Raw genomic sequence first — 21,706 nt, forward strand, 5'->3', positions numbered from 1 at the left:
GTTTGATATCTGTAAGCTCCTATGAGCCATGCCCTCTACCCTCTTGTGCGTCTCCTTACTCTACCTTCATCTACTTCTTACTCTCTACCAGGGCACCTAACACTTGGTTGCTTTGCATTGTTGCTTATCTGGGTGTTATGGTCGCGAATGTAGCAATGTATATTATCCATGCCCTTTAATGTATTGTATTGTATTGTACTGTACTGTAAGTCACTGTAAATCAATCTATTTATGTACTTTGTAAGGCGCTGCGGAACACTTGTGGCGCCATATAAATAAACATTAATAATAATAATATCTACATCTATGGAAACAACTGTATATCATTACCCTAGCTCTTTGCAGGGAATTAATACCGGAAAGCTAACATCTACTATCTTACAGAAGAACTGCACACAACACAGGTTTCCCATGACAAGCTACCTTCCATCAACTAGAGGAACCCCCGTTGCTCAGGAGATAACTCATGTCACGCCCGGTAACCTCATCAGGGCATAGATGAATAGTTTTGTTTCCTGCCAGAATACCCAATAAATCTTGCCATGGAGTTATCAGTAACCCAACTCAGAACTTGCATCGTTTTGCAAAATGCCTAACACATACAGCAATACAACTATTAAGGCAATTTGTTTCCCTTACTAGGCTGAGTACCAAACATATTTAATATGTAGGACTATTGTCATTGATGGAACAAGACATGAACATTGTAAGATTATTAGATTACATATACCAGGAATATACTCCTGCATAACTTGTGTGCTCCAACAATGATCTCCTGCTGCTCTCCTCTCTTACCCCCTTCTCAATGAGAGAAGACATCTCCTGCTCTTCTCTTATCTTCTCGTCAATAGAAGAAATGTCCTGCACTTCTCCTCTCTTACTCCTTCTTCTCTCAATAGAAAACATCCCATTCACCTTTCCTCTCTTACTCCTTTTCTCACAATAGAAGACAGCTCCTGCACTTCTCTTACCTCCTCTTCTCTCAATAGAAGACATCTCCTACTCTTCTCCTCTCAATAGAAGACATCTCCTCCTCTTCTCCTGTCTTACTCACTCTTCTCTCAATAGAAGACATCCCCTGCTCTTTTCCTGTCTTACTCCCTCTTCTCTCAATAGAAGACATTTCCTACTCTTCTCCTCTCAATAGAATACATCTCCTGCTCTTCTCCTGTCTTACTCCCTCTTCTCTCTATAGAAGACATCCCCTGCTCATTTCCTGTCTTACTCCCTCTTCCCTCAATAGAAGACATCTCCTACTCTTCTCCTCTCAATAGAAGACATCTCCTGCTCTTCTCCTGTCTTACTTCCTCTTCTCTCAATAGAAGACATCCCCTGCTCTTTTCCTGTCTTACTCCCGTCTTCTCTCAATAGAAGACATCTCCTGTTCTTTTCCAGTCTTACTACCGTCTTCTCTCAATAGAAGACATCTCCTGCTCTTCTCCTGTCCACACTTCTCTCTTACCTCCTCTTCTCACAATATGAGACATCTCCTGCTCTTATCCTTTCTTACCAAAGGAAGACATCATCTGCAGTTTTCCTCTCTTACCCTCTCCTCTCTCTATAGAATACCTCCTACAATTCTCTTATCTTGGAATAAGATACACTTACAGAGAATATCTGTGAATGTAAAGCAGATGGGCCGGTATTTTCACAAGGTAATGGCCCTCAAATTCTAAATATAATATAGCTCTACATCTTTAGAAGATCAGCCTTGACCCTTAAATTGTACCCATCATTTATTCACAATGAAGGCTGCCATAATGTGGGCTGCACCAACATTCCTGAGGATGCAGTCTATTAATTAACAGGTGATATTAATTTGTGCCTTATGCCTCATTAATTTCACTACTACAGACATAACAACATTTCGGGCCAGTCATAAGGTAGAAATGTGCCTGCAGGGGGAACCAGTGTCGTACAGGCATTGGTTAGTGGGTTGGGTTTATGCAGGAGGAGGTGCGGCCACTAAGATTTCATGTAGGATCAGTAACAACGGTAAAGGAGGGTTCAGCGGGTATGTGGCCTCTGCTGCATGCGGGGGACGGGAACACTCTGAGCTTTCCCTTTATTGTAGCAATATGAATTATATAATACATTACACACGACAATCATGACCTATGCAGGAGGCTGTATTTTACAATCTGAGTGACAGCTCCCCAAAACGGAGACAATCTAGGTATCCAATGAAACACTCAGCTACCCTCATCACGGGACATGAGAGACCGCATGAGCGTCTCTGCGTGCAAGGAGACCACTTCATGGACCAGATCAGGACACCACATGAATATAAACACTAGGAGATTTATCACTTACACCAGATACATGGAACCCGGCTGCAAGTTCAAATTTAATTATGTTTCCAGAGTTATAAACTTGTCAGGTTACTTTCTATGTGAAGCATTCTCTGTTACGATTGCATCATTAATATATGGATTGTCGAAGCTGGAAATAGGGATAATTAAGGCACAGAGAAGCTTTCTGGTTTTGCACCGAGACAATCAAGTTCTGGTTCTAATTCTTATTCAGGGTATTAACGAACAGTACCACCAGTCTGCTAGTTCACTCCTATAGCGCAGGGGTGAGGAACCTTTTTTCTGCTGAGGGCCATTTTGATATACAGTATATAACATTATTTGCGGGCCCGATGCAGGCCACGCCCCTCAGTGTGACTTCACACGGGGGCGGGCCACAATTGCCTGTGATTACAGCAATGCCCGGACCAGGGAGCTGCAAGGGTAGCGTTGTGACCGTCTGAAGCGTTTAAGGACGTTCCAGACGGCACTGCTGCATAGATTCTGGCTGCAGGGTGCCATTCTAGGCACCCTGCTGGCCAGATGAGGCTAGCAGAAAAAAAGCTCAGAGGGCCAGACCAAATGGTTCCGCGGGCTTTATACAGCACCCGGGCCTGAGGTTCCCCACCCCGCTTTAGCGGGTCCACCTGTTCACTTCCATGTCGTATATCTGTGAAACCTACAACCAGCCATTTTAATGCTGTCATCAATGAATACTCTCTCTTTATGGTATCAATATAATTATACTAGTACAATATATAATGTCACCCACATTTATTTTTACTTATATTCACACTAAGGGGTGTATTTACTAAGGTGCGGGATTTTAGGAGTGGAAATTTTGCCCATAGCAACCAGACTCTAGCTATGATCTTCTAGAAGGTGCTAGATAACGTAGAATCTGATTGGCTGCTAAGGGCAACATCTCCGCTTCTGAAAACCCACACTCACCCCTAAATGTACACACACACACACTATATATTTTATATATATATATATATATATATATATATACACACACACCTCCGCATATATACATAATATATAACTTTTACATGAAGTAGCCAAACACATTTCACCTCCTACATACAAGTAAGGTGACTACTAGAGATTACAAAGTACCTCCTGGAATGACCAGCATAGAGACAAACTCAGGGAATGTCCTGGCAATTAATTTTTGACAAAGTCGCTGTCACAGGAACAATTAAAGAGTTGAAAGCTTGTCTCTCTATTACAAATGTCTGTGTGCCGCGAATCACTACTACAAGAGGAGAAAACTTACTCATAATACTATCTGTCCCATTGGCGGGCGGCGTACAGGAAGAGTTGTTATAATGATTCGTGCTGCTACGGTGAAATGTGGACATTGGAGGAAGACTAGAATTGATGTCCGTTGAAGAGTGTGATGGATAGCTCTGTAAGAATGATAAACAAGGACCATATTTAGCCATTCATAAACACAATTAAACAAACTCACAGTGACTGAGCGCATTTTAAACACTAGACATCCTTTAGGTTTACACTTTTGCATCTGATTTCCTTACGGGTTTTCACGCTCCTTTTGTGTTCCAGATTTAAACTAGGAGTCAGCCATTATTGTATATAACAAGTATTCCCACTTTTCAAACGTCTTAAGACACCTGTCGGTGCAATTAAAGTTGGCTCTTGGGTTTCTGAAAAATGACTCTTAAAAAGTTTTCAGAAGGTACTCAGCGTTCTGTGAGATAACAATACGAAATGCTGACAATAATGGCATTTCCTTTTAAACAAAGAGGCTATGACCATTGTTAAAAATACAGAATATTCTACAGAAATTTGGAATTAACTTCCGAAGCACACACAGGACACACAGGATGCAGACCAAAAGTAACATTGTTCTGCACCACTTCAACCAGACTGCCCTCCCCCCTACCCCCGCAGCGACCTTCAGGGCGCCTGCGCCTACTTTCCGCTCGTTGGAAATGAGAGCTGAAGAGGAGCACGGTACAAGAACATCGCATAAAAGGCCAACCGTCCAACCACTTTCTAATCACCCATTTCAACAAATCGTTTGAACTATTCCTCTAATTAGATTCCTGCATGACTTAAATTAATCACGAGGGGGATGCGGGTGGGAAGGGTCTTAGGAACTGCCTGCATTCTATAAGCATTTTTGTGTATTTAAAGCTTTTAATTTTTACATTGCTTATACGGAACCTAGAAATGGTCTTCCCTGGGGAACTGGAAGGTGCAAAATGTAAAATCATTCGAAGTATAGAATAAGCGCCGTTCAACACTGAGCAGCGGGAAAAACAAGCAAACAATGTACAGTATTCATGGAATAAAAATGGCTGCTCGACCCTTCCAAGAACAACCCAAAAACTGCACGCTCTCCAACCCTTCTTAGCCTTTCAATACCCTGCTTCTCTCCGCACAAGGAGGCAGTCCTGTGACCTTCACTCTGCCCAACCCAATCGGCCAGTGCGCTGATGCAGCCATCTTGCTCCTCACAGTGAGGCGTGTTGTAATTGTCTTTGCGAAAGGGGTGGAAAAATAAATGTGCGCACTGCAAAACTCTTTGCAAATGCCATGGAATTAAGCACATCCTCGAGCTTGTGGTCTGCTAAACCAAAAGCCTTTACTGTGATTTTGAATTTATATACAGTATATATAAATGTATTCCCAAGCCATCCATTATGTGGACTTAAAAGTATTAGAAGTTACTTTTTAAAAATTGGCTGCATGGATTTTGGGGATTTTCCAGAGACAGACATGCTCTACAACCGGGTTCAGAAACTTGGTGCTATTTGGCTGGAGAGAACGTCTTATCTAGTACATTGGAACCAGACACCAAAATAAATCTGTGTTGAGGTGGATCTGTCATCAAACATGAAACCACGTAGATGTCCATAAAACATCAAAGAAACATTTAGCAAGTGTAGTATGTGCTAAAATCACATAGGAATTTTTGCGACCATCTGTTCATTCCTCTCCTTAAAGGGACAGTGGCACAGCCACTAAACCGCTGAAAAGATTACTGGGCCTGTGTTCCGCCTCTCCTGAGCTTCTAACGTCAGCGGAGCAGGTAAAGGCGAAGGCGAGGAAACATAATGAAATTAAAATGTAGAAAAAAAAAAATCCTTTATGGAATTAAGGGCACAATACCATTAATCCTCTGTGACCAGGCTGACATCATTGTATGGGGTCAATCCAACTGTACACAATGCACTCGCGGGTGCGAGTCATCACGACAATGTCCGCACTTGACGGCAGCCTGAACTCGCACAAAACTGTGCGCAGCCCCATAGGTCTGCGAACAGAATTGAGCGAGTTCAGCCTGAAAGAAGGCCGCAAGGAGTGTGATGTGCGGTGCCATTGCCGGCGTTTGAATGCCATGGCAATGTCAACGCTCACCCGATTTGCACGCCTCGCGGTTAATTGTATTTCCCCTCTATGTAAAAAACATCTTTAGTGCCACAGACCCCACTATTTATTTATTTTTTAACTATAATGTACAGACTCAGGTATAATACATGGAATTAACCAAATCACACTTTTACTCACAGACAAATTTTTTGTTTGTTTTTACTTGTGTCCAGACTGCTCAGATTAGAGAAATCAATAGCTATGAGAAAGAGGTCTCCTAATTAACAGCGAGCGGTTTAATTTTTAGCCTGACGACATGATAAAATCCCCTTACCAATCGGTCATGTGGATGCAGGTTGCAGTAGCTGCTAGACTGTGGCATATGGGAAGAGTTTCCCAACATCCCCCCGTAGCCGGCTTGGTTCATTCCGCTTGAACTCCAAGGGTCACTGCTGTGATGACCATCTGAAAGAAGACAGGGGCCAAATCGGCAATGAGAAAACCTGATCGTACACATATAGAGAAGCAGCAGGGGAAATAAATACTGCCGATGTGTCCTCGTACATCTAGCCTCAATACGCCAACGCAGCGCCACTTTGCCTGGCTTCAGTGAGCCGCCAGGTCCCGTGAGACTCTGCTAGCTTCTGGCGTCTTTTTAGACGAGAATGCGTCTAAGTCGCAATGCGATGCAAGTAGGAGGCGCCAGCAGACTGTGCCGATTAATGTGATATGCGACACTTGTATATCTGTGTGCTCCTGAGTCTGTATTTGAACCACAACGGAACTTGGAATGCCAAAAAGCTGCTGCCGCTACATTGTAGCACTTTGTATACAGATTCAGAGATTCAGCCGCACACAGATATACAGGTGTCACATTTCACATTACTCAGCGCAGTCTCCCATATACACACTCAGGAGCACACAGATATACAGGTATCACATATCACATTACTCAGCGCAGTCTCCCATATACAGACTCAGGAGCACACAGATATACAGGTGTCACATATCACATTACTCAGCGCAGTCTCCCATATACAGACTCAGGAGCACACATATATACAGGTGTCACATATCACATTACTCAGCACAGTCTCCCATATACAGACTCAGGAGCACACATATATACAGGTGTCACATATCACATTACTCAGCACAGTCTCCCATATACAGACTCAGGAGCACACAGATATACACAGATATACAGGTGTCACATATCACATTAATCAGCGCAGTCTCCCATATACAGACTCAGGAGCACACAGATATACAGGTGTCACATATCACATTACTCAGCACAGTCTCCTATATACAGACTCAGGAGCATACAGATATACAGGTGTCACATATCACATTACTCAGCACAGTCTCCTATATACAGACTCAGGAGCACACAGATATACAGGTGTCACATATCACATTACTCAGCACAGTCTCCTATATACAGACTCAGGAGCACACAGATATACAGGTGTCACATATCACATTACTCAGCACAATCTCCCATATACAGACTCAGGAGCACACAGATATACAGGTGTCACATATCACATTACTCAGCACAGTCTCCTATATACAGACTCAGGAGCACACAGATATACAGGTATCACATTACTCAGCACAGTCTCCCATATACAGACTCAGGAGCACACAGATATACAGGTGTCACATATCACATTACTCAGCACAGTCTCCTATATACAGACTCAGGAGCACACAGATATACACAGATATACAGGTGTCACATATCACATTAATCAGCGCAGTCTCCCATATACAGACTCAGGAGCACACAGATATACAGGTGTCACATATCACATTAATCAGCGCAGTCTCCCATATACAGACTCAGGAGCACACAGATATACAGGTGTCACATATCACATTACTCAGCACAGTCTCCTATATACAGACTCAGGAGCACACAGATATACAGGTGTCACATATCACATTACTCAGCACAGTCTCCTATATACAGACTCAGGAGCACACAGATATACAGGTGTCACATATCACATTACTCAGCACAGTCTCCCATATACAGACTCAGGAGCACACAGATATACAGGTGTCACATATCACATTACTCAGCGCAGTCTCCCATATACAGACTCAGGAGCACACAGATATACAGGTGTCACATATCACATTACTCAGCACAGTCTCCCATATACAGACTCAGCCGCACACAGATATACAGGTGTCACATATCACATTAATCAGCGCAGTCTCCTACATACAGACTCAGGAGCACACAGATATACAGGTGTCACATATAACATTACTCAGCACAGTCTCCCATATACAGACTCAGGAGCACACAGATATACAGGTGTCACATATCCCATTACTCAGCGCAGTCTCCCATATACAGACTCAGGAGCACACAGATATACAGGTGTCACATATCACATTACTCAGCGCAGTCTCCCATATACAGACTCAGGAGCACACAGATATACAGGTGTCACATATCACATTACTCAGCACAGTCTCCTATATACAGACTCAGCCGCACACAGATATACAGGTGTTACATATCACATTACTCAGCGCAGTCTCCCATATACAGACTCAGGAGCACACAGATATACAGGTGTCACATATCACATTACTCAGCACAGTCTCCCATATACAGACTCAGGAGCACACAGATATACAGGTGTCACATATCACATCAATCAGTGCAGTCTCCTATATACAGACTCAGCCACACACAGATATACAGGTGTCACCTATCACATTAATCAGCGCAGTCTGCTGGTGCGTCCTAGTCACATCGCATTGCAACTTAGACGCATTTTCAGCAAAAAAGACTCGTAATACTAGCAAAGTAGCACGGACCTGGCGCACCGAGAGGGACATTTTAGTGCGACTGCTGCAAAGATGTAGAAGGATAAGGACACTGAACACCAACGAGAGGAAGTGAGAGATCTGTACACACATGACACTCAGTGAAAGGAGGAAGAGGGGGAGGGCCTTGGTTAGTTGGTTGGTTGGTTGATGACTGAAGTCAAGTACAATTGACACATTGTAGAAACTTACAATATCCGAATAACAGTCCTCCAAACACTGCTGCGCACACCACCAAGCTACTCTTCCTCCCCCTCCCGGGTATTCCCATTCCATTTCTGTTGTTTTATTCTACTACTACTATATATATTCAGCCAATGCATTTCTATGAGCAGCCTCTTAGTACCCAGCCCGAAGCTTCCTGGTACGTTGGGTTCTGGCTGGGCATTTGGCAACTCACTGCGGTTTAATCAGCGACCACCAGTGGGACATGGAACGCTGGCCATTATTTTTTCTAGACACCTATTACTTGCAAAATCAGAAAACCATTCACTTCAGATGTTACTGTTGTACATATGATATAACAGACTTACATATCTAAAAGCAGAATGATAATAGATTATACACCTAAAAACATCAAAAAAAGAAAAAAAAGCACTGATTATAACAGCGCACAATACACTGTAGTTTATTGGCCAGCTTGGTTAAAGAATACAGCAAATGAAGGTAATAAAATAGAGTGTACGAAACCCTCAATAAAAATGAAGTATAGTCTTCTGTTCTCTGTGACTAGGCTGATAGACTCTAAACCAAAGTCACTGTACAGTGCAAGACATTGTAATACAGCTGGGAATCACAAATAGCTTCAGTAGCATAAGCACAAAGCATCTTCATAAAGAGAAAAAAAATAAAAAGATTTATTGCTACTAAAATCACAAGCTTGGTAATAAAAGGTAACAGTTACTAGATGGTTTTTGTACTACATGAATCACTCATGATAGGGTTGTCCAACTGTATGACCATTGGTTGGCTGTGACCTTGATAATTACTTAGGACCCTCAAAATCTTTTGTGTGGGCCTCAGTATGCCTGTGGAGTAGACTTCAAAGAGTGGGGTCTATGTACTCAGCCTTGGAGAGAGAGAGAGAAAGTGGACGGAGATAAAGTACCTACCAATCAGCTCCTAACTGTCACTTTACAGGCTGTGGGGCAGATGTATGAAGCAATGAAACGAGTGGAGAAGTTGCCCAGGGCAACCAATCAGCTTTGAGGCTGCATTTACCAAGTACATTATATAAAAATGATAGGTAGAAGCTGTTTGGTTGCCATGGGTAACTTCACTTTTTTCACTGCTTCATACATCTACATGTTTGATAAATGACAGCTAGGAGCTGACTGGTTGGTACTTTATCTCCATCCACGGCTTAGTACATATGGATGTACTAAGCCAAGGAGAGAAATAAATTACCAACCAATCAGCTCCTACTGTAACTGACACTTTACAGACTGTGTTTGAAAAATTACATTTAGGAACTGATTTGTTGGTACTTCACTAAAGGGGGGGTATCCACTTAGCGATTTAAGCAAGTGATTGCATGATAACGTTGTTATTGTGTAATCACTTGCAAATAGCGCATGCATCGTGCAGGTTTTGGTTGGAAACGACCAGCGATGTGCGTGCCAGCTGGTCGTTTCCGACATCTATCATCGCTCGTACATGCTGGTCAACCTGACGATCCCGTCAGGTTCAGCATGTGCGGGGATGACGGATGTGCCTGGGCTGAACAAGTGAACGGTCAGTGTAGGCACATCACTAGATATGGAAACGACAGCACGATTGCAATGTCGTAATCGTGCTGTCGTTTCCATGTCTACTAGTGGATACGCGGGATAAGCCTTTGAGAGGGATAAAATGGAGAAAGAGAAGTACCAGCCAATCAGCTCCTAACTGTCAGTTTTCAAACACAGCCTGTAAACGGACAGTTAGGAGCTGATTGGCTTGGACTTGTCTTTCTCCACTTTATCCCTCTCCAAGGCTTAGTGAATAGACCCCATAGACCCTAGTGTTACATGGGTTGGGTACAGGAAGCTGACGCTCAGAATCCCGGCGCCGTCACCCTGACAGGGTCACAATCCTGACAGGCGATAAGTATACTCTCCTTCCCCCTACCACTCCCCGCAGCCCAACCATAACCCTCCCCTCCCCCACCCTAGTGCCTAAACCTAACCTCCCTCCCATGCAACTTAATAATTTACATTTCATTTTTTCCTTAAGTTAAAGGGAAATAAAGGGAAAGGTAACAGAAAACAGGCTGGTTTGGGGGTCACATAGGGTAGGTTTGGGGGTCACATAGGTAGGTTTGGGGGTCACATAGGTAGGTTTGGGGGTCACATAGGGCTCCCAATTCACATAAAAAAAACAAATAGAAAAACATAATAAGAAAAAAAATTATAAATAAGATGATCTGCCGCTACTCGCCCTTCGCTTTAAGAACCTGATTTCGACGTTCTCCTTTCACGCCTAGCCTGAAGCTAATTAATCTCATGTTTGGAGCGGTGCTGGGGCAAATCTGGCTCATCACACGGAACAGTTGAACTCCGAGACTTGTGTACATCAGCGAGTCAGCACCACAGTTTAAACAAATAAATACGTTTAAACAAATAAATAGAGAGTCAAAACAACAAGTCAATAAAATCAGCGGCCTTTTCGGTGTCCAACTTTTTCCATATTTAGGGCTTTGTACAATACGTATATATGTGCGGTGACTGGATCTTATTAAAACTGCAGCGGGACAATTAGAATATTTTCGGTATTTTTGTACTAGCCGGGGTCCAGGGAGCACAGTTATTAATGACTCTGATGTTAGTGCAGCTCGGTCAACTGATATTTAGTCAAAAATCACACAAAAAAAAAACTTTTTTTTTTTTTCATTTTGCAAAGCAAGTAAATATTACTTTTGGATATCCTACATAAAGGGGACACCGAAATGTATCAACGATACCTCTGGGCGGATTAACACAAGCACTGGCAAGGGTTGGGTACGGGATGCCTGGTGCTCAGGATCCCGGCGTTCAGAATCCAGACGCCGCCATCCAGACAGGGTTAGGATACCAACACCTGTCGGGTAAATATCCTAACCCTACCCCTCCCTCCCCGCATCCTAAACCTAATCTCCCCCTAGTGCCTAAACCTAACCCTCAGCCCCCTAGTGCCTAAACCTAACCCTCAGCCCCCTAGTGCCTAAACCTAACCCTCAGCCCCCTAGTGCCTAAATCTAACCCTCAGCCCCCTAGTGCCTAAACCTAACCCTCAGCCCCCTAGTGCCTAACACTAACCAGTGGCGTAAGTTGATCCCTGACGCCCGGAGGAAAGTTATAATTTGGTGCCCCCCCCCCCCCCCCATCACAGCCGCAAGCAGATACACCCACAGTTGCACACAGAATAGGCATGCCACGGAGAAGTGAGACAGAGAGTTGTGGGTGAGGGGGCACCGGACGGGTCACACCGACATAAGAAGCTGCTGAGGAGCAGTAACACCAATGAGTACAGATTTAGGCTATAGATAGACGGAGGCGGCAGCTGAAGGTCTGACATGGAGATCTCCACTAGTGTATGGTGGCTTCTCAGGTGCCAGGAAGGGGTGCCGTGTATCGGGCGGCCATGACGGTACACTCCGGGTACATAGTTACAGCCCTAAGTGGGGTGAATATATTGAGGGCAATGGAGGAGGTGCCCCTTCAGAGATGGCGCCCGGTGGCAGGCGCCTCCATTGTCTCCCATAGTTCTGCCCCTGACACTAACCCTCCCCCCTAACCCCATTACTTGCAGTTGGGATTATCAGCAGACAGGATGCTGGCGCCAGCATCCCACACGCCGGTATTTCAACTGCATCCCACTGACACCAGTGCGTCCCATATGCTCTATCCAATACTAAGGCAAATGTTTTAATAAAAGTACTAAGATAAAAAAAAAAAAAAAAAATTGTTTGTTTTTGTTTATTTCCATTCACTCCATGAACAGTCTTGCCCTAGGCATTCTCCTAGGATGCCTGCATAGAAGATTTCGCATTGTGCTATGGCAGGTGTAGGCAGACACACATCTCGGTACCTTGCATGAAGAAGGAGCTGGGGAAAGTGCTGGTGGCTGGTTTTGAGGATGGATAACCTGGTGAATCCCTATTGTAGTCGGCAGTGCTTGCTGATGGGGCATAAACCTGCAAAACAAAGGGAAACAGCGATGAATACCCAGAGCAGTGTATCAGAAACAGAGCTGCGAGGAATGTGACATATGGCTAAATCGCTCTATAAACAGCCCTTCTTCATCCTCATATACAACATTGATTGGTGATGTCTAACGTATATATATCACACACACTGCACTAACATAATATATACTGAGTTGTTTTAAATGCATTACTAATATTTTCAAAAATGGAATTGGGAAAAGGGGAGGATGATGAAATCATAATGGGCGCCACCACTGGTGGGCATACTTCTGTAGAGCTAGGCAACCCTCAATTGCCCTCCCTTACTTTTTAAGACCTCTGACACTACGGTACACAAAGGAGGGACCTTCCTTCTCTGTATGTGGCACCCGGTTATTACTGGCACGACTAGTTGGGACGTGCCTACAGGCAGTGAGACAGTCCCCTAAAATCAGGAACGAAATTGGAACAGTTGGCAGGTAGAATAGACTACTCACACTGGAAACAGCCTTGTTGGGTTCATTACAATGTACAATGAGTTTGCTAGCAAATTCCCTAGTGAGCTACATCTTCATACATAATGGTCCAGCCCAGGACCTTGCGTAGGCGACCGGTACAAGAACAGTGTTTATATCAGCTTAATGACTTTTCCTCCAACCAATGGGATCGCCATCGCTCAGGGGAAGTTTAATGCTTGGCCATATAATTCCACATATCGTCTTTCCCGGAACACTCCCTTGTATCCAGTAAAGCGATGTGTGTTCATTGTGCTTTCCTATTAAATATTTCCGTATTAATAGGACAATTTAAAAAAAAAAAAAAAAAAAAAAACTCATAATTTCACTGGTGTTACTTTTCTTCAAAGACATGAAGAGAGACATTAAAACCTGGATCACTAGAGGACCACCAACACACAGTACATTGGGTGGGGGCGGGGGGCACATCCCTTTTTACTGAATGCTTCATACATTCGTGCCATGTACAACTTGCCAAAGAAACATTTTCTTTCTAGTTTAGCAGAACACAAAGAGTTCTGTAGCAGCGTCTCAATAAAAATAGCACATTTATTTCTTGTTTATACTGTACGTAAACACAGCACGGTACAACAAAGGGTCAGCATTCATACGGCTTAGTTTAAGAGTTTCTACGTCTTGGGGGGAAAAGAAACACACAAACACATAAACACACAGAGGTTTTTTTTCTGAAGTCCTGTTTTCTACCCCCCCCTCCTCATTTTCTTTATAAAATGCTTCTTTCCAGATGGCCCGAAAGACTGAGGCGCTGTCATATCGGTGATGAAAATGGATGCCCTCCTGCCTCCATTTTGAAGCAGGCAGCAGATCACAGAATTGGCAGGCTGCCTGCACTGACATTCGCTTGTCACAGCAAAATGAAGGGGAAAATTCCACCAATAAAAGACATCTGCAAGATTAACCAGTTCCGTGCCTCCGGGTTATGCACTTGGCAGGGAGATGAAAAAAAAAAAATGTATAAAGAAAAAAAAATGAATAAATAAATATACTAAAAGAAGCACAATATATATATATATATATATATATATATATACATACATATATATATATATATATATATATATATATACACACACACACACACACACACAGCACTGCTGCTATGGCCTCTATTTGGAGATATACACAGGTGGTGTATATTAGCATGACTTCCAAATGTACCTTGTAAACTGCATTCACACACACGATTTTTTTGAACGATTATCGTTAAACGATATCATTTAATAATCGTTTGAAATAATCGTTCACTTTCTGAGCCAGACGATGAACGATTATCGTTCATGCGCGTTCACGTTTGTAGTTTGTAGTTCAGTCAGACTTGTCAACTGAACGATTTTCATTAAGTTAATATGCAAAAATCGTTTGTAGTTCAAAAAAATCGTTCATTACACTTTAAAAAAATCTGACAGATAATCTGACAGAAAATCGTTCATAAAATTGTTCATAAAATCGTTAGTAACAAAATCGTTGTGTGTGTATGCAGCTTTCGGATGATGCAGAGCCTTTTGCGGAGCCCTTATATACATGATAACTTTTTACTATTTATTTTTTTTTTAACACCTTGAGTCTCCCATATCCAAATATTTAGAAATACAGAATTTTTTTTTTCTTTTAGCATTACTGAGATAGTGAAACCTTTGCTTTTTGATGGTTCAATCTACACAAACTTTGTTTAAGGCACAACATTTGTAAAAATAGTATATAAAATTACCTGCAGGCTCTGTGTATAAGGTGTGTATAACACATAAATGCAGTCTGTGTATAAGGTGTGTATAACACATAAATGCAGTCTGTGTATAGATTTAGGACCCATGCCCAAGACCTCATTATGGTATGCAATTATTCCAAACTACGAATATTCAGATATCCAAAATGCCCCTGGTCCCAAGCATTTTGGATATGGGAGACTCAACCTGCATATATTACTGTGTCTGACCAGCCAATTAATTCCAGAACAAGTTTAAATAAAACACAAAGCACATCCTGGTGCAATCGGTATTACAACAATGGGACAATGCTTCCTTCACCCGCTACGTCATTAAATAACGAAACAAAACCCGGTGGATTTTTATTCCAACTAAACCCACTCTCAGTGACTAATTGTCTGGACATTATCCTGTCGGTCACCAGGAAAACAGAATATCGCTTCTCAAACATTTTTGCGGCCTGGTGTGAATAAATGAGGTGGGTGGAAGGAAGGGATTAGAAGAGAAGTAGAGCAGGGAGAACTGCACATCATTTTGTGGAGCAGGGCAAAGGGAAGGTTAAATAATAGGGCATATTTGCATGGGTGTTAATATACATACAGGCATATGCACAACATACATGGCGACTCACTGCGTGTGGTCATACATTCGGTACACCGGCTCATTAAAGCAAATATCTAGTCAATCAATCAGTTGGCAGGAACTCAGGACCTGATTCAGACCCGCTTGCTAGATGCGTATGCAAATCCGGCAAAATAGGTGATCGCACGGCAAGGCATTAGCACGCCCACTATGTTTTGGCGTGCCATCGCTCTGTGTATGTAGACGCCCATCAGCCTGTCTTAAGACGCCCACTTGCGCACGTCAGGTATGCTACCATCGGTAACAGAGTACCATCGGATGCATACACAGTATTTGACCATACCCTACCGCAAACGCGAGTGGTTCAGTGACGCCAAGTGACGTGTACTACGACGCTGCCTCTTAATTATGCACGCCTCTGAAACGGCGTTAAGACGCTCAGGCACGCCTGCGTTCGCACATTCACTCGCCCGTTTCTAGCGGCCAGTCCCTGTCACCACCCACAAACGGCTTCTCCTGTCACTCATTCAGCCGGACAGTCTATGCGCAGCGAGCGAACGCTTCCCGATCGCTCGCACTGGCAGGCGCACTGCGATGTGTACACATGCACAGAATGCAAAACATCGGTTGACTGCGTGCGAACGCTTCTTAGCGAGCGGGTCTGAATCAGACCCTCAATGCTTACATGGTCAAGAGGTTGAGTTGTTGTCCACCAGAATGGGGAAGAAACAGAACGTAATGGAGTCGGACTTTAATGGTGAAAAAATATCTGCTGTCAGATGAGGTTGCTTTCAGTTTCTCAGAACCTGAGCAGTCACTAGACTCCACAGAGAAATGTGCGAAAAAAAAAAAAAAAAAAAGATCCTGCGAGTGTCAGTTCTGTGGGCGAAAACGTCTGGTTAATGAGAGGAATTAGAGAAGAATGGCCAGGTTGGTTCAAGAATGAAAAAGACCACGTTGAACCTTTATAAAAGCATAGGCTCAGAATTAGGCATTAAAAATAAAAAACCCACCTGAATCCATGGATCCATCCTACCTTGTAACAGCAGTTTAGTCTGGTGGTGATGGTGTAATGGTGAGGGGGAAGGTATTCTTGGCACAAATTATGCCCCTTAATAGCATATGAGCATTGTTTAAAGGCCACAGACTGCCTGGGCGCTGTTGCTGACCCCTTTATAACACAGTCTGCCCATCTTCTGATGGTTCCTTCCATGGGCGCCAAGGGGGAAGGGGGGCTGATAATGAACACCGGGCATGCGCATGCTGGAGGGGGCCTGGATTTGCCCCCCGCCACCTTAGTTCAGTCAGCGGCAGCAGCACCCAGCACACACTGCAGTGAGTACATCACATCTCGAGCACTCGTTATCTCAAGATGGTTAAATGAACACAAAAATTAGTGGAGTGTGCTCCAATGGCCACCAAATCTAAATCCAATTCAGCACCTTTGGAATTTGGGAACAGAAAATTTGCAGCATGAAAGTGCAGCTGACAAAGTGGCAGGAACTGCGTGATGCCATCATGTCACCATGGGCTATAGTCTCCAGTAGGGAGGCCAATCCTGCCTGTTTTCGTAATCCCGGGTTTTGCAGTGAAAAAGAAAATCTAATTCCCGGTATTGAATTGTATAAAGATTTCCCCCACAACCTGCCTTCCTTATCCCTCATCTCCCTCCTTCACTGGCACCTCTATCCCCCATCCTCTTTCACTTACCTTGGTCATACAGCAGTGATCAGAAGGGGCTTCTCTTGTCGGCGGGCACGTTGTCTGGTCCTCTCCCAGGCTCAGCTGCAGTAGAAGAGCTGGAGTCCTGTGATCAGTGCTCTCAGTCACAGATTGGCACACAGTGATAAGGTCACCATGTAGTGCGCTCCCAGCCCATCAGTGTCTGAGGGCAATTGCATCATGGGACTACATCTATTCTACGGTCAGCTGGGAGAGCCTGGGAGGACCGGGTAATGCAACCGGAACCACTGCCCCCATCCATGGATGTAGTCCGCATCCCGGCGTGTGGGATGCCGACAGTCCAAATACCGGCGCCAAAATCCCGTCATGTCGGGATCACGGCACCAGTATCCCGAAGGTAAGCATCGGGGTGTTAGGGGGAGGTTAAGGTGCGGGGTTAGGGTTAGGCACCAGGGGGAGGCTTAGGCACCGGGGACGGAGTGTTAGGATTAGGGTGCGGGGAGGGGGAGGTTAGGTTGAGGAACTAGGGGGGGGGGGGGGAGGTTAGGGTTAGGCACCGGGAAGAGAGGGTTACGGTAGGGGATGGTAAAATACTTACCATGCGTTCCTATGGGTGTCGGGATTCTGGCTGTTGGGATGCCGCTGTCGGTGTTTTGACCAGCGGCATCCCGACGGCCGGGATTTCATACCCAACCCCCCATCCAGCTCATTTTGAATCCCATAATGCCCGGGATTTAATGATTATAATCCTGAGTATTTTTGAGACTCAAAAACATCTGGGATCCCGGCCCTGGCTTCCCTAGCCTCCAGACAGTAGTTGTTAATTGTTTCCAAATGAACTGCTGGGACACCTTACTGTGGAGCTGGAGCATCGGAGACCGGTTTAGCTGACGCCCATGCACTACAAGCCTCATAATAACTTGCAATACTTCGCTATAATGCAATTTCTAGCACATTACGTACCATCCTCAGTATATACTAGGCTATAAAACCCGGAGAACATGCAACATATATTAAGTAAATGAAATATCCAGAATAGAATCAATAATATTGGCCAGTTGCAGGGTGCTAGAATGAACACTAAGGTGTAATTCGAGAAAAAAAAAAATTGTAATTATAACTAAACCAATCCCATCTGAAACAAACCACCACCATGTAAAACATAAGACAAAAGCTATGTCAAAGAAAGAGGTGACAAAATGATCCTTGTGGCAAGATAATAAAAACGCTACATACGGTACACAAAGATAGCTAGGAAATCCCTCATTGAAGGTGTTTTGGGATTATGAGGTCTATGTACTAAGCCGTGGAGAGAAATAAAGGGGACGGAGATAAAGCACCAACCAATCCTCTCCTGTCATTTTTCAAACACAGCCTGTAAAGTGACAGTTAGGAGCTGATTGGTTGGTACTTTATCTCCACCCACTTTGTCTCTCTCCAAGGCTTAGTACATAGACCGTATGTGCTGGTTTAATCTGAGTAATAATACCACTCAGAGCGACAATCTAGACGGGTAGTATTAGATTATCAAGACATCCTGCTCATATAGCTTAAATTCCAGGAAAGGTGATTTTGTTTTCAGCTATCAAAATGGGTGATTAGAGCTCCTATACATGGGTACTGCGAAAAGACGACACTAGTTATAACGTAGACAAAGCCGCAAACTGCGTCCCTATGTACATGGAACAAAACATTGGGGGAATTTTATTGCGGACCATATTGTACAGGTAACGTGTGACTTTCATTTCAAATTGGGGAGTCTGTATGTAATGCAAATACCGACAGCGGCAGCCCGACGGATCGAAATCCCGACTGCAGCAGGTAAGTACCCCGACCCTCTCCACTCCCTACCCTAACTCTCGCTCAGTGGTGCCTATCCCTAACCTCCCCAGATAGTGCCTAAACCTAACCCCTCCTCCCCGAACCTAACCCTCCCGGGGGAGGGTGATGCCGAACCCTAACCCCCCCTAGTGGTGCCTAACCCTAACCCCCCCTTTCCTACCCTAACCCTCCCAGGGGGTGCCTAACCCTTAGTCCCCCGGGGGTCCCTAAACCTAACCCCCACCCCCCCTCTCCCCGGCAGCTAAACACTAAGACACCTGGGCTCACCTTCGTTCGGTATGCCGGGTGTCAGGATTTTGTAGTGGGGCTAATGATAGGAGTCAGGATTTTGATGCCTATCTTTAGTCCCATGTTGGAATGTCCGTGTCGGGATATCGTTGCCGGTATCCTGACTGCATGCCCCTGGACATTATGGGAGAGTAGGCCAGTAGGAGTTATATTCCTCTCTCTCTCTCTCTCTCTCTCTCTCCAAGGGAGACAATTTCTTAAAAGGATTGTGGGGGAAGGGGAAAGGATTTTGAATTCTGGCAACATCTACATTCACACACTAAGTGGGTTGGCGGGTTTATTCCAAAAACAGTTCTAATCCCACTGGTTGGGTACGTGGGCAGAACATTTTTACCAGCTTTACAGTCCAGTGATGAGAAAAAAATGGTACACAGATATAAACAAGGGTTTTAGTCAATAACATAAACTCACCAGGTCTATTAATGTTTAGCAAGAACCTTGTCACGTCTGTAGAAGTAGTTAGTAATCATTTCAAAAGTTTACCAAGCACCCCTTGGAATCTGTAAATATTTACAAAGCACCGCTTTGGGGATTTAAAAGTTTGACAAGCACTGTATTTACCAATGATTCCCCAACTGTTTATGTAGAATAAGTTCCCCTAAAGGTGCTCCTGGGTTTACACAAACGAAAGACTGGATGTGAAGTAGATCACCGCAGTACGTGCACACACACATGACGGAAGTATTAAACAGACCGTCTGAGCTTTAATCCAGCGATGTTAGTGGTCAGAGATCTGGTGCAGTTTTATGGGACGAGTGATATAGAAAAGGAGGAAAATGCGCTGGTAATACAGGCTAGACTCGGTTATATAGATGTATTATAGACATGGTTTGTGCAAATGGTTTCCCCTGTTTCATCATTAGGCTACAAGAAGAACAGAAGGTGTGACCAGTTAGGTGTTAATGGGTGGGGTTCAAAGCATTTAAGGCTTGGGGTCACATGGTACAAGCCTCTTTGTGAAGAATTTGCCCTTCAGTTAGGTGTTTGATCGGTTTTTGGCTATTTTTGGTTGGTGGGAAAGTCTGCAGTCTGATCCACCCCACCGGGGGCAGCACTACACCTTTCCAGGTGATTTGCTCTGTTGCAAAGTTGAGTTGGATACCCCTTTCTAGTTTTGTGATGTAAGCACCCATTGGGTGGACGCCGCCCGCAATGCATGTTTTGTGTTTGCATTGGTGCATTGCTGGGCTGCGATGATTGCCACCATCCTTCCTTGCCACCATACAGTCTTTAAATTGTAATCTTTTCAATAATTAGCTAACCTGTTTTAATGTAATTTCCGTCTCTGTATCGTTATTTTAGCTACGTTTAAGGTTATTGGGAGAAATGCAAAAAACACACGTTAGCTTTTAGGAGGTTTAAAGACACTTGCTGGTAACGTAGCACCAAAAATGTAACCCTTTATTGGATGGTTTGGGTAAACGGAATTAACTCACTTTATTTCCAATTTTACACAAGTAGACACGAGGCAGTGTAAATAAGCAAGACTGTATCATATTTCAGGTCCACCTTTGATAATATGGATGGAACAATTACAAAGTATTAGTAAATCAGTTTGCTGTGACATCATAGGCCATGGGGGTTGGAGTCTGTTGCTCATACTGTGTCTATTCAGATTCATGCAAGAAAGAGAAGACATGCCTTCATGCTACAAAGAGGTGGACATGTTTACATATGTCTAGGCACACACCGTGACTAGCAGGTCATGCTGAAACTTGTAGTTCCAGAAAAGCCTTAGAACCACGTATTCTCCGACGCATGTACATATTATTTAGCTGTTGTGTTCCTATGCTACTCCTGTATATAAATAAGACATTTTGACAATTTTATCCTTCAAGTACTAATTGAGGGCCTGATTCAGCAGAGAAGAAATCACGCACGCGCCGCGCCCATATTACGCATGTGCAGCACGAGTCTGCGATGTCGCATGGAATTTGGCAGCAGACTCGTCAGTGATTGACAGTCTGCTGCAGTTTCAGGGCGGGGGGCGTCGACGGCCTCATTTTCCCAAAACAGAGGCCTGTAGCTGCCATTGGGGGGGTGTGACGGGGCCAGGTACTCCATCGGCTGACTGAGATTTTCTGGCCTATTTTGTGAATCTGCGGCGTCCGGCTTGGGCGACCTCATAGGCCAATTAGCCGGCCGATGAGATTGCAGATGATCAGATGTTGTGTTGTACAACGCAATTCAGATTAGTAATGTATGCAGGAGGCATGACGCCTACTGCCGCATTACCTTATTAGCAATATCGCAGCCGCCATCATGTTAGCAGCTGCGACATCAAATGCATTCTCTGCTGAATCAGGCCCTTAGTCCGTTCCCTACTTGTATCAAAACATCATTTTCTTACAGGTTTCATTAAATGTCAGTAAAACTAAGTAAGTGGTGATGGAACTTAACTCGTACTAAAATCAGCTTGCACCTGTGCTTGGGTACCAC

At 44.1% G+C, this 21,706-nt stretch overlaps 1 protein-coding gene across 11 annotated transcripts in view; it reads right to left on the bottom strand.

Moving 5' to 3' along the window:
• Positions 1-21,706, bottom strand: part of TCF4 (transcription factor 4) — a 431,493-nt gene that overhangs the window by 52,404 nt on the left and 357,383 nt on the right. For all 11 annotated transcript variants that reach the window (XM_088476442.1, XM_088476449.1, XM_088476445.1 and 8 more), the window contains 3 exons: positions 12,537-12,642; positions 5,971-6,101; positions 3,574-3,706 (listed from right to left, as the gene is read on the bottom strand). In XM_088476442.1, the coding sequence (XP_088332568.1) occupies positions 3,574-3,706; positions 5,971-6,101; positions 12,537-12,642 (370 nt within the window). The remainder of the gene's footprint in view (positions 1-3,573; positions 3,707-5,970; positions 6,102-12,536; positions 12,643-21,706) is intronic.

The sequence above is a fragment of the Taudactylus pleione genome, unplaced genomic scaffold (assembly GCF_031769625.1).
Source record: "Taudactylus pleione unplaced genomic scaffold, aTauple2 ptg000189l, whole genome shotgun sequence".
Lineage (NCBI taxonomy): Eukaryota > Metazoa > Chordata > Amphibia > Anura > Myobatrachidae > Taudactylus > Taudactylus pleione.